Raw genomic sequence first — 13,423 nt, 5'->3', positions numbered from 1 at the left:
TCTGCCCTGGAGAAGTCCATGGACTGTATAGTCAATGGGGGTCTCAGAGTCTGACACGATTGAGCAATTTTCACTTTTACTCTAGATGAGATTATTAGGAAAAGGCTAATTTCTTTTTAGTATATTTTTTGGAATTATGAATAACTACAAAATGAAAATAAGAATTATTGATCTTCACGTTAGTTCCTAGTGGATGGCTGATTTATCATGTATGAATCTGTAATCATAGAATAGTCATAACTGTAGCCTTGAAAGAAGATAAAATAAATATGATATTTTAAGACAATTAAATAGGAGTGTGTTTTGATTAAATTAAGCTATTATATTAATCATCTAAAAATAACATTTTTCATAATCATTCAGTGTCAGATTTTAGTACTTTCTTTTTGCAAAATCACATTATAATAATAATAAATTTGAAAGGTACATTTGAAAGGTAAATTTGCAAAGATACAAGCTAGTATTGTAGTATTAGATAGATGACAGATGGATAGATGACAGATAAATAGATAGATATCACCCACTCTGGTAGTCTTACCTGGAGAATTCCACGGACAGAGAAGTCTGGCATGCTACAGTCCATAGGGTCGCAGAGTCCGACATGACTGAAGTGACTGAGCACTCACAGATGTAGACGTAGATGACATGGTCCCTGCCCCAGTGTAATTCTTGAGGGCAATATTAGCCAACATTTATTGGTAAATATGTTAGTGATATAAAGCATATATGCAGAAAGTACACAATCATGTTCAGATTGTGAGATTGGAATGTCTTTCAACCACCAACATCTATATAAAAGAATAAAACATTACCAGAATCCAAGAAGTCCCACTTATAGCTTCTTCTGTGACTTCTATTCACAAAGTCTAACCAACATTCTGACTTGTAACATCATAGATTATTTTTCTCTGATATTGAGATTCTTGTTAGTGGAAGTATAATATATGTGACTTATTTTACCTGACAAAGTATTTGTGAGATTCATTCTAGTTATTCTATGTCATTGACTTTATTCTTATTGTGGTACAGTATTTGAATCCTCAATTTACTTATACATTCAAATTATTAATTAACTTTTTTTTTTCCTGTTAGGAATTATTAAGAATGGTGTTGTTGTGAACATACTTGAATGTTTCTTTGGGTTACAGACATTTTCATATATATATTTATATATTTGGCTGTATGTCTGGCTATTAAGGGAGAAGGCAATGGCAACCCACTCCAGTACTCTTGCCTGAAGAATCCCATGGACCCAAGAGCCGGGTGGCTACAGTCCATGGGGTCCCGAAGAGTCGGACACGACTGAACAACTTCACTTTCATTTTCACTTTCATGCGTTGGAGAAGGAAATGGCAACCCACTGCAGTGTTCTTGCCTGGAGAATCCCAGGTATGGTGGAGCCTGGTGGGCTGCCGTCTATGGGGTTGCACAGAGTCGGGCACGACTGATGCGACTTAGCAGCAGCAGCTGGCTCTTAAGATGTGCCAACATCTGTTTATGTAGATAGTTACAAAGAATTTTCTAAAGTGGAAGTGGTTGTACCGATTTATACTCCTGGCTGCAGTTTATAAGAATTCTACTTCTTTTGCATTATTATCAATACTTGGCATTTTCTATCTTTATACTATTTTGAGCCATTTGAGAATGGATGATACTCATTGTTCTTTTTAATTCCCTGATAAGAAAACTGTAGTTTCATGATTATCAGATGTTAGCATCATATATTTTGTCAAGTTTTTTTTTTTTAAGTATTGCTATTGCCATCTTGGGCTTCCCTGGTGGCTCAGATGGTAAAGAATCCACCTGCAATGTGGGAGATTCAGATTCAATCCCTGGTTTGGAAAGATCCCCTGGAGAAGGGAATGGCAACCACTCCAGTATTCTGGCCCAGAGAATTCCATGGACAGAGAGCTACAGTCCATGGAGTCTCAAAGATTTGGACACAATGGGATGACTAACACTTTCACTTTTACTTACTTTCATTGCCATCTTGCTATTGATTTGTAGATTTCTGCCTGTTGGACCTATTCTTCTGTAAAAGAAAGGTGTTGAAATCTGAAACTGAGCTATTGTATTCATCCATTTCTTTTTATAATTCTGTAAATTTTTGCCTCACCTAGCTCAATGCAGTGTTGTTAAACACATAGATATTAAGTACTATTATATCTCCTTGGAGAGACGACCGTTTTATCATTGTGTGATGCCCTTCTTTATCCCTTGTAGCTCTACTAGCTTCAAAGTCTGCTCTGTCTGAAATTAAGATAGTTATATAATTATCCTGTTACTTTTTTTATTAAAGTATATTTTCCCTATTTATTTATTTTTAATGTACTTTTAATTTGAAGTGGCCTCCTTGTGGACAGTATGTAGTTGGGCCTTGTTTTCTGCTCCATTCTGACAATCTCTGTCTTTTAATTGGTGTGCTGATGTTCAAAACTGATTATTGATATAGTTATTTCATTTAAGTGAAATGAATGTGAAGAATGATAGAATAATACAAGAGATGGGAGGACAAATTAAGCTTATTTTCTTATTATGTTACTCACATTATCCATGAAGTGGTGTAGTGTTATCTGAAAGTAGACTTAAATTAGTTATAATTTCTAATTGCATGCTCCAGGATGAGGACTAGAAAATGTAAAAAAAAACAAAAAACAAAAAAAGAAGGAATTATAATCGCTATGCTAAGAAAGGAGAGAAAATGGAATAATGTAAAATGCTTTGTTAAAAACACAAAAGGCAGGCAAAGAATGGAAGATAAAAGTAGAAAAAAATAATAAGGTCAACAAACAAAACAATAATGAATATGGTACATATTAACCTAACTTTGTCTATCTATAAGCATACACACATTTTATATATATTTTATATATAAATATACATATATATAATATGTATATTTTGATTTTATTATTTTGAACAAACTGTTGTCAGTTCAGTCAAGTAAGAATAAGAAGAACAAAAGTTTTCATTTCGTCTTCATTTATTCCTTCTTTGATGTTCTTCTTTACATAGATCTGAGTTTCTGAACTATAATATTTTAAACATTTTCCTTTATAAGGAGTTTCTTGTAACATTTCTTGCAAGACCAGTCTACTGACAACACATTTTCTCAAATTTTGTCTGTGAATGTATATTTCCCCTTCATTTTTGAAGGATAACTTTGTAGGGCATAGAGCTCTAGGTTGATAGGTTTTTTGCTCAACAATATAAATATTTCAGTGTCTCATTTTGTTTCTGAGAAGCCAGATGTAATTCTTATGTTAGTTCCTCTGTAGGTAACATATTTTATTTCTCTGGCTTCTTTCAGGATTTATTCTTTAATTTTTATTTTTTGTAATTTATAAATGATTGCTTAGTTTAGTTTTTGGGCATTTTTTTTTCTATTTGGTGTTTTCTGAGTTTCCTGGATCTTTGGCTAGATCTTAGACATTAATTTGAGGGAAATTCTAAGTCATTCTTGTTTCTTTCTTTTTCTTTTTTTTTTCTGCTCCTTGTTCTCTTTTCTTTCTGGAATTCTTATTATGTTTATGTCACACATTTTGTGTTTGTTCCTCAATCATTGGATATTCTATTCCTTAAAAAAAAAAAAAAAAACTTAGTCTCTGTTGTCTTTACTTTTGATTTTTGAGGTTGCTATTGATAAATCCTTTAGCTCAGAGATTCTTTCCTCAGATCTGTTGACTAATGAACCCATTGGAGGCATTCTTCTTTTCCATTATAGTGTTTTTTTTTTTAATTGCTAGCATTGTTTTCGTTCTTTCTTGGATTTTCTTCTCTCTACTTGTGTATCTGTTTTTATATATTAATTTATCCATTAGAGCTCTTATGTATTAATTATAGTAATTTTAAATTCTTGATCTGATAATCCCAGCATCCTTGTCATGCCTTGTTCTGGCGCTTGCTCTGTCTCATCAGACTGTGTCTTATGCCTTTTGGTATTCCTTGTAACTTTTTCTTGGTAGCTGAATGTGATTGATGGGTAAAAGGGACTGCTAGAAACAGGTCTTAAGTAATGGGATGATGAGGTGTGGAGAAGGGGAAATATTCTATGGTCCTATTGTTTGGTCATTTTTCATAGAGTTTATACCTTTGAACTGTAAAATTCATAAAAGTGTCTCAGATTTTTCCTCCCTCACACCTGGAATAGAACAAGATGGCTAGAATGGGCTGCTGCTGCTAAGTCGCTTTTAGTCGTGTCTGACTCTGTGCTAGAATCGGGTATTTCCCTTCCCCTAGGTCACCCAGGCTGAGATAATCCTATAGAAAGTTAACCTCTGATTATCTAGCTTTCTCTGAGGACAGAGGAGAACAGAGTGTTCTAGAGTATTTCAAAATGGTTTCTTTTCCATCCCGCTGTGGAAAGAAAGAGGATATCATTAAATATTTACTGTAGGAAGCTGGTTGAGTTCCTTGAGGTAAATCTCAAAAAATGGTGGAAAGTCTTCTTATGACTGGGTCTCTCTGTTATTTTTAATTCCCAAACTTTCCACACACACACGTGAGTTTGTGTGTTTGTGTGTGTTTTAGTCACTAAATTGTGCCTGACTTTTTTTGTGGTCCCATGGACTGTAGCACATGTCCTCTGTCCATGGGATTCTTCAGGCAAGAATACTGGAGTTGCTAGCCATTCTCTTCTCCAGGATATCTTCCCAACCCAGAGATCAAACCCAGGCCTCCCCACTGCAGGCAGATCCTTGACTGTCTGAGCCGCCACCAGGGAAGCCCTTCCACACATTTGCTGTCAACAATTTGTCAGTGGACGTTCAGGTGTTCTTACCTTAGCACTGATTCCTATGCTTGTTTCAACATGAGTTTCTGCTTTGGACTGTGATTCCCCGTATTCCCTGTCTGTCTTTCCAATATTGGAGCAGCAGTTTGTTTCCTTCTTATGGATGTAAGAAGACTTGTGGATTTTTCCATCTGTTTTACTTGTTATGAGGAGGGAATGGTGACTTCCAAGCTCCTTATATGCAGAACTGGAAACCAGAGATCATATGGATTTCTTCATATATTCTGCATATTGAGTCATTTGTTGGAATACAATTATGTTAACTGGTATTTTTGATAAATAAAGAGATAGTAAAATGAATAACTTTTGATATAAAATCTATACAAAAATGCATATATATATTTGAAAAAAATATTAGTTTTTGTATTAAATGAGAAAGCTTGTTAAGACATAAAATGCAATATGAGACAAATATGGTTGATGTCCTCTACTTTAGTCTTATTCTCAACTAAATTTAAAATTTTTGAAGTTTATTTTTAATTAGAGAATAATTGCTTTGCAATGTTGTGTTGGTTTCTGCTGTACGGTGTGAATCAGCCATAAGTATACATACGCCCCCTCCCTCTGGAACCCCGCTCCCACCCCTCTAGGTGGTCACCGAGCACCATGTTGAGCTTCCTGTGCTATACATCAGCTTCCCACTAGCTAGCTATTTTACACACAGTGATGTGTATGTTTCAGCGCTGCTCTCTCAATTAGCCCCACCCTCTCTTTCCCCTGTGGCGTCCACAAGTCTGTTCTTTCTGTCTGTATCTTTATTCTTGCCATGCAAGCAGGCTCATCAGTACCATTTTAAAGTGTGTGAGGTGATTAAAGATTAGAAGGATTATTTCTGGAAGAAGGGGCATTTGCCATGCATTATACAATAGAGCATTTCTGAGGGAAATGTGGTCCACCTTAAAACCTGTAGGCAGTATCTGGTAATGTAGTTCATCTGGGTATAGATACCAATAATCAATTTCATTAGTCCTCCCACACCAATCCCTGTGTAGATGGTTTCTTTTGCTATAATATAGGTTAGCAAGATTCTCTCTTAAATGTTAGCACTTCTTTTATATTATATGGCTAAGATGTAAGAATGTAGAGGAGACAGTTGAATGCAGAAGGAAAATATTAGGTTTACTTCTTGGGTATAACTCTTTGTAAATGAGCCACATTATACTTATCTATTGTTCCATATACATAATGAATGGAGATATGAAATTATTCAAAAACTTTCAATATACTCTAACTTTGGAACCAATTGAATATAATATTTTTAAAGGAAAAATGGCTGTAAACAATGAAACACAAGAAAATTTGATGCTATGGATAAACAGTGGCCCTGAATAGGAATTACTCATAATCACAACCATTTTCAAGTCTGGTAAAAAGTTGAAAGCAAATATGTAATCAGGGAAAGCAATTGTTTCTCTTGGTTTTTCAATTTATTTCACTGCTTGAATTTCTGACATAAACATGTATTAATTTTGCCATTAAAAATGACAGGTTGGAACAAACAAGAATTCTGCTATTCCATGTTCCTATCATATGATCAATAAATAGTCTAGAGATGACAAGTCATTGTAATAGAAAATAGACACATTCCTGTCTTTTTTTTTTTGAGCTTAAGAGGTAAAAATACTTCCCCCTCTTAAGTTTAGATAAAATTTCTGGGAATATTAAAACTTTAAAAAATGTGCATTTACAGATTTGCAATAAGAGATATACTATTCATACAATTATACTTTTTATTGAGTCTCTGATTTGAAGTGTGATGTTGAAGACTCTTGAGAGTCCCTTGGACTGCAAGGAGATGCACCCAGTCCATCCTAAAGGAGATCAGTCCTGGGTGTTCATTCGAAGGACTGACGTTGAAGCTGAAACTCCAATACTTTGGCCACCTGATGTGAAAAGCTGACTCATTGGAAAAGACCCTGATGCTGGGAAAGATTTAGGGCAGGAGGAGAAGGGGACGGCAGAGGGTGAGATGGTTGGATGGCATCACCGACTCAATGGACATGGGTTTGGGTGGACTCCGGGAGTTGGTGATGGACAGGGAGTCCTGGCGTGCTGCGATTCATGGGTTCGCAGAGTCGGACCTGACTGAGCGACTGAACTGAACTGAACTGATAAATAATACTTAGTTCAGTCAAAATGATGAACTAATATATTTTTTTCCATTTGAAGAAAGCCTGGTGTAATAGCAGTTTCACAGAGCTATTTATGGTATATGTGTATGTATAATTTTACAAAGTGCATATGCATTTTCTATCACTTTTTTCCATTCAATGTGCATAAAGTTTTTCTCATACATGCATACTTTCCTGAGACTCATTAGTTGTCTTCTATACTCAAGTTAAGGCACCTTTTTCTATTTTCAGTGTAGTTGCTGTTGTTCTATGCTTTTCTATGCAATCAAACTGCCTATTTTTTTCTATACCATTGTCTTAGGTTTAGTCTTATGGATTATTCTTACTATATTGTGCTTGATTTTCACATTGATGTGAGTTGTAAAATTTGTGCATAGCCTCATTTAAGGGTGCAGTTGATCCCCTGGAGAAGGGAATGGCTACCCAGTCCGGGATTCTTGACTGGAGAATTCCATAGCCAGAGGAGCCTTGTGGGCAACATACCATGGGGTTGCAAAGAGTCAGACATGACTAAAACTTGATTTAGGATGATCTAAAATGTAGGCACTCTTTTTCTCTTTTCAAAGAAAAATGTTAATATGCAGCACTGATGTCAGAAAAAAATATTACAATTTTACAGTCTTAGAAGTAGACTGTGAATGATTCCAAAAAGTTTACCACAGGGTTATTATAGTGCCTCCACCTTTCAATAGCAAATACTTACACACACTTTACACTTGCTATGCAATCCTTACTGTCCTCCAGGCCCATGATAAGCACATAGCATTGGTTATCTCATTTTTCTTCACAGACTCTTCAGACTGTAAGAAAATTTTAACTATTTCACTGGACAGAAACTTGAAACTTAGATCTAGTAAGTGGTGGAGTTCTAATGATGACCAGAAATATTTTAAAGATATAATGTGATAACTTTATTAATAAAACAACAGACTCTCTAATAATACTATTTTCCTTTAAGAATGTGATGTGGTTTTTGTTTGATTACTCTTCTTTAGTTCCACCTTTTTTTTTTTAATCATTGTTTTAACTTTTTTCTATTTTTTTTTTCTTCAGATTCAAGCAAATCTAATTCTTATTGAATTAATTTTATAAATCCAATGCATTTTTGTCACGTGGTGCTGATATTACTTTTAGAATATGTAAAACCCCAAAAATGATCAAAAATAGCAAAGCCTGCTTATTTCCGAATGAATTATTAATGCCATTTTAATTTTAACCTAAATAAAGTTGAATTTATATTATTATTTATATAATTCCAAGTCATCCCTTTTAATAAGAAAGTTATTTATTTTCTTTTATTCTCTGTAAAATTCTCTGATTGTGAAAATGATAGATGGTGGTTTAATGAAACAAAATAGAAACAATATAGGAAAAGCTGAAATGAAAACACAGTCATATTTTTCATTTAATACTTTTAATATCCTCTCTGAATATTAACGACATATTTAAAAACAGTTTACACCAGTTGTCAATTAGAGAAGAGCTCATTTGTTACAGTGTGAAGACAAATTTTTGCTAAATATCAGTACATTTTGAAAAGTTTTGATTTTGCGTTTTACAGCTGGCCAAGTCATAGTTTTTGTTCTTGTACACACCACACCCCTCTTCAGCTTCCCAGCCCCTTAATTTTCCTCATGATATTCAGATAAAACCACAAATCAATGTAACACCTCAGAAAGGATATCATTTTTGTGTCCTAAAATCTATTTTCCTTTGTTTCAGCATCCTCTCACCAAGAGATAATTGATTAAAAGAAAAACATGTTTTTTTACTCTGCATGTCATTTCTAAAAACACTGAAGGCTATCAGTATTGGGTTATTGTTAGTCTTCATCATTTTTATGTTTAGCTATTGAATAGCTCTTCCTTTGTTACATTACATATGGAGACCTCTAAGTCAGATGCTCATCCACCAGCTCATAAACAAGAGTTGAAATAATTTGTGGCACAACTACATAATTCATTTTTGGTAGAGTTAGCATATTTATACAAATGTTTATACATTAAGTTAGCTTTTATTACTTTCTTTTCATTTTTATTCCTTTCGTTAGTATTGAAAATATAAAATATTATAGACACATTTGTTAGTATTGACATGTAGGGTTCTTAAAATATAATACAATTGGAAAAATAGATTTGCATCATTGAACATGCTAAAGTTTTTTAACTTTATATTAAATCAAACAATGATTAGTGAAGCCAGTTATGAATAATAAAATATAAAATAAAATTATAAATAGGAATATGCAGTATTATTATTATTATTATTATTATATACTCTAGAGGTGCAGGAATAAAATGATCAATAGAAATAGAGGTAGTATCTGGGAAATCCCATGGACAGAGAAGCCTGGCAGGCTACCATCCATGGGGTCACAAAGAGTCAGAAATGACTGAGCAACTGAACACGCATACACAGATATTCAAATATTCTGAAAATTTGTGAGACTTATTTAAATCCCCTGTATTTATTCTCAAGAACATAGTAATTGAATAGGAATTGTCTGTAATGAGATAAAATAACCCTATTTATCCTCTTTCAACAGTTAACTGTCTAGGAGATTACATACCAGTTTCTAAGATCTCATGTCAATGAGAATATTTATTTAGAAAGCGTCATTAAAATGGCAATATTGGAGTTTGTTTGTATTAATGTGGTATGTATTTTTGTGTGCGTGTGTTGGGGGAGATAGTTAAACTATCTGATGGAACAAGATGAAGATTTATATTATCTCAAATTCTAAATGGTCTTCCCAGGTGGCCCAGTGATAAAGAATTAGCCTGCCAGTGCAGGAGATGAGTTTGATTCCTTGATTGGGAAGATTCCCTGGAGAAGGAAATGGTAACCTAGTCCAGTATTCTTGCCTGGGAAATCCCAGAGACAGAAGATTCTCCTGTTATTCTTTGTTATGAATCATTTACATTTAATGTTAATTACACACACACATACATATGTACATGACTGTATGTGACACATCAACATCGGAAATGATTCTCCTGAACAAAATAAGGAATATTCAATGCCACCACTGGAGAGGAGCAGTAGATGAGAACACAAGTTTATGTGGTGTTAGAGAAAGAGTAAACCACGTCCCCAATGGTTGCTGTGTGCTCATAGCCAATCTGGGTTATTCTAAAGGACTTGCTGTTTAGAAAATGTGACAGAATTTTCATGATACAATTATATATCCTCTCCATGCACCTGAGATGATGTGTCCATCGCTGCCCTGTCTTTGACTATCACCTATGTGTTTTTGACTCCCCAAATAGTAATTCCATGTTTGAAATAGCTTCCAAGAAACATACCACATTGTCACTTCTTTTATTGGATCTTTTCAACTAAGAGTGTTGTTCAAGTCAGAGTCAAAATAGTCAAAATCAGGCTTCCTCACATGCTCTTCACAATGGAGTTTCTTTGCCTTATATTTGAATGTTATCATTTAGTCTAGAAACTTCATTCTCAATGTTTCATAATCTTATTAGCTCTAGTTTTTCAAAAGCCATCTTCTTCAGATAAATCATATTGCCACTAATCCACTCAGGCCTTCTTTATCATAATAATGGCATTAATGTCTTCCTAGGTTTGGGTTTCCCCTCACACTGTCCTCTTGTCTTTGTCTTAATATTAATACCTGTGGGTTTACACAAGAGCATGATATGTTCTGCAAATACTTCACTAAACAAATAAGCAATATCCCCTGTGCTTGGTAGAATTTGCATTCTAATGAGAGGTGTTGACAATAATCATGATAAATGAGTAAATTATACAGCATGTTATAAGCTGAAAACTACTATGGAAAAGATAGACCAAGGTAAGGAGCAGAGGAAATAATAGTTGGAAGAAGGAAATGTGGGAAGCTATGTCATGAGACCCTGAGGCTAGGAAAGATTGAAGGCAGGAGGAGAAGGGGACAACAGAGGATGAGATGGTTGGATGGCATCATCGACTCAATGGACATGGGTTTGGGTAAACTCTGGGAGCTGGTGATGGACAGGGAGGCCTGGAGTGCTGCGGTTCATGGGGTCGCAAAGAGTTGGACACGACTGAGCAACTAAACCGAACTGATGTTCATTTAACATTGGTTAGTCCAAGTGATCGGAGAGAGATACATTTGAGTAGAAATGAAGAAAGTGAAGGAATGAGTTTAGAAATATTTTGAGGAAGAGCATTTCAGGAACAGCAAGTCAAAAATTATGAGACAGAAGAATAGCTAGCATGTTTTGGGAACAGCAAAGAAGCCATTGTGCTTGGGATGGAGTAAATGAGGAAAAGAGGGAAAGAGATGAGTTAGAGAGGTGTCAGGGAGCTTGAAAATAGAGCATCTTTTTAGTCATACCAAGGAGCTCTGGCTTTTACCCTGAGCGAGGTGGGAAGCCATTGTGTGGCTGTGAACTGTGAAATAAAATGAGATCAACAATGTTTTGCAAACCTTTCTGGTTGTTAAGAGTATCTTTTTAAACCCCCCCAAATGATTATAATACTTCTCTGCTTTAAAATATGTTTGTATTTTTTTTTTTTTAAATCCTCAGGATAAATTTCCAGTCAGATGTAATCACTCAAACATCTCATCTGATACTATTCATCCCAAATACCCATGGGGAGAACAAAATCTCTCTATAATATGTGATTCCATAATTAAGTGCTAAGGCTGGACTCTGCAAACCATAACTTTATAGAAATGGTGAAGTAATACAAGTGGGAATCATTAGGGACTACTTTGTGTAGGTGTTTGAACACAAGGTCAATCTTGAGGATAAAAAAAATCAATTTATCTAAAAGGAGAAAGGTGGGATAAGGTGAAGGATGTTGTATAAGCAAAGGCAGAGAATTAACAAAGTCTAACTGGACGGCAAGATTGCCTGCCTCCTGGGAGAAGAGGGGCAGATGGAGGCCAAGCAGAAGAGTTTAAATATTGATACCAGCATAAAAGAGTAGGAAATTGCAGATTTTTAAGTAGAAAAATGAAATAATAAAATCAGTCTTTAGACAGTAGCCTGGAAGATGGTTTTGATTTATTGATGAGAGATGAACAAAGAAGAAACTAGTCTCATATGAGTCAAAACTTGCTCTCTACCTAAAGGAGCATGCTCTGTCATATCTTGGTAAATTCAGTCTTGGTAAATTCGGAAACCTTATATGAGTGATGTTGTTGACTAAAGAGGGCTTCCATTATTTTCTCTGAAGATTGATGCATGGGCAAAGGGAAGGAAATGGAATTGAAGATAAAGGCAACATTTGTCTTCTTTCTGCTTAGGTGTATTGTTGATGTGTATCAGATCCTAGACCTTTTAGTGATGTTTACTGTCCAATGTATGTGTGTGTGACAACTATTAATAGATTGGATGGCAAGAACATGGTAAAGTCTGGTACATATAATAAAGTTGATGTTTTGTTCTTCAGGTAACAGAAACAAGGACGGGTCCTCTTGGCTGCAGTAACTATGACAACCTAGATTCTGTCAGTTCTGTTCTGGTTCAGAGTCCTGAGAATAAGATTCAGTTGCAAGGTATGTAGGTGAAATTTCATTAATTCTCTATGAGCCTGAATGACAGTTATCCAGTTGTGATTTCTTTCTTCTTCTTCTTTTTTTTTAAATAAGCTGTATGTTCAGTATTGCTGCTGCTGCAAAGTCTCTTCAGTCGTGTATTAGGCTTTTAAAATTCTTATAAAAGGCTCCTAATCTTTAACTGATATAAACATTCTAGACCAGATGAAGAGAATGTCAAAATTCACTTTGCTTTTTAAATTAAATAATTGATAACAATTGAAAATGCATTGTGATAATATTTTTGTTCCGCACAGTAATCATTGTCTCAATAAGGAGCAGTTTTCCTTAGCTTTCCTTGAGCTTTAACTGTTTCCTCATATGAAAGTGGAAGTTGCTCAGTCGTGTTGGACTCTTTGCAACTCCATGGACTGGAATTCTCTAGGCCAGAATACTGGAGTGGGTAGCCTTTCCCTTCTCCAGGGGATCTTCCCAACCCAGGGATCGAACAAAAGTCTCCCGCCTTGCAGGAGGATTCTTTACCAGCTGAGCCACAGGGAAAGCCCTTTCTCTTCATAGATTCTGATAAAATTGTAACCATATTTAAGCATACTGTAATGTGAAACTTTGACATTTTAAGCATAGCTTAATATGATAGTTAAGGCTGTCTTTCTCTTCTGACAAATAGACATATTCTTAAGAGTATATTAACAAAATATTTATACTTGCATTATTTCTTTTATAAAGATAAATTCTGTGATAATAGTAATAATTTATCGTCTTCTGTTACTATACTTTGTGAAATCATTCAACAGAGAACCTTTTAAAACCATAATTTTATTTTATTCCCTAAATGTTTAAGCATGTGTATATCACTCATTCATACAGATAGGGAAAGGTTATGTATCCACATGTTTAAACATGTACTAGCTGAATAAGCTCAAAAATACCTTTTTGATGACACATAATCTAAATTTAATTCACTGATCAAAAGGGTAATTTTGAGTTGATTTT

General features: G+C 34.8%; 1 protein-coding gene across 3 annotated transcripts in view; it reads left to right on the top strand.

The window, feature by feature from the left end:
- BRINP3 (BMP/retinoic acid inducible neural specific 3) overlaps positions 1-13,423 on the top strand; it is a 458,104-nt gene that overhangs the window by 286,245 nt on the left and 158,436 nt on the right. For all 3 annotated transcript variants that reach the window (XM_043486014.1, XM_043486016.1, XM_043486015.1), the window contains exon 5: positions 12,325-12,430. In XM_043486014.1, the coding sequence (XP_043341949.1) occupies positions 12,325-12,430 (106 nt within the window). The remainder of the gene's footprint in view (positions 1-12,324; positions 12,431-13,423) is intronic.

Source organism: Cervus canadensis, chromosome 13 (assembly GCF_019320065.1).
Source record: "Cervus canadensis isolate Bull #8, Minnesota chromosome 13, ASM1932006v1, whole genome shotgun sequence".
Lineage (NCBI taxonomy): Eukaryota > Metazoa > Chordata > Mammalia > Artiodactyla > Cervidae > Cervus > Cervus canadensis.
The sequence above is the reverse complement of the archived record's forward strand: the minus strand, read 5'-3'. Positions and strand labels throughout refer to the sequence as shown.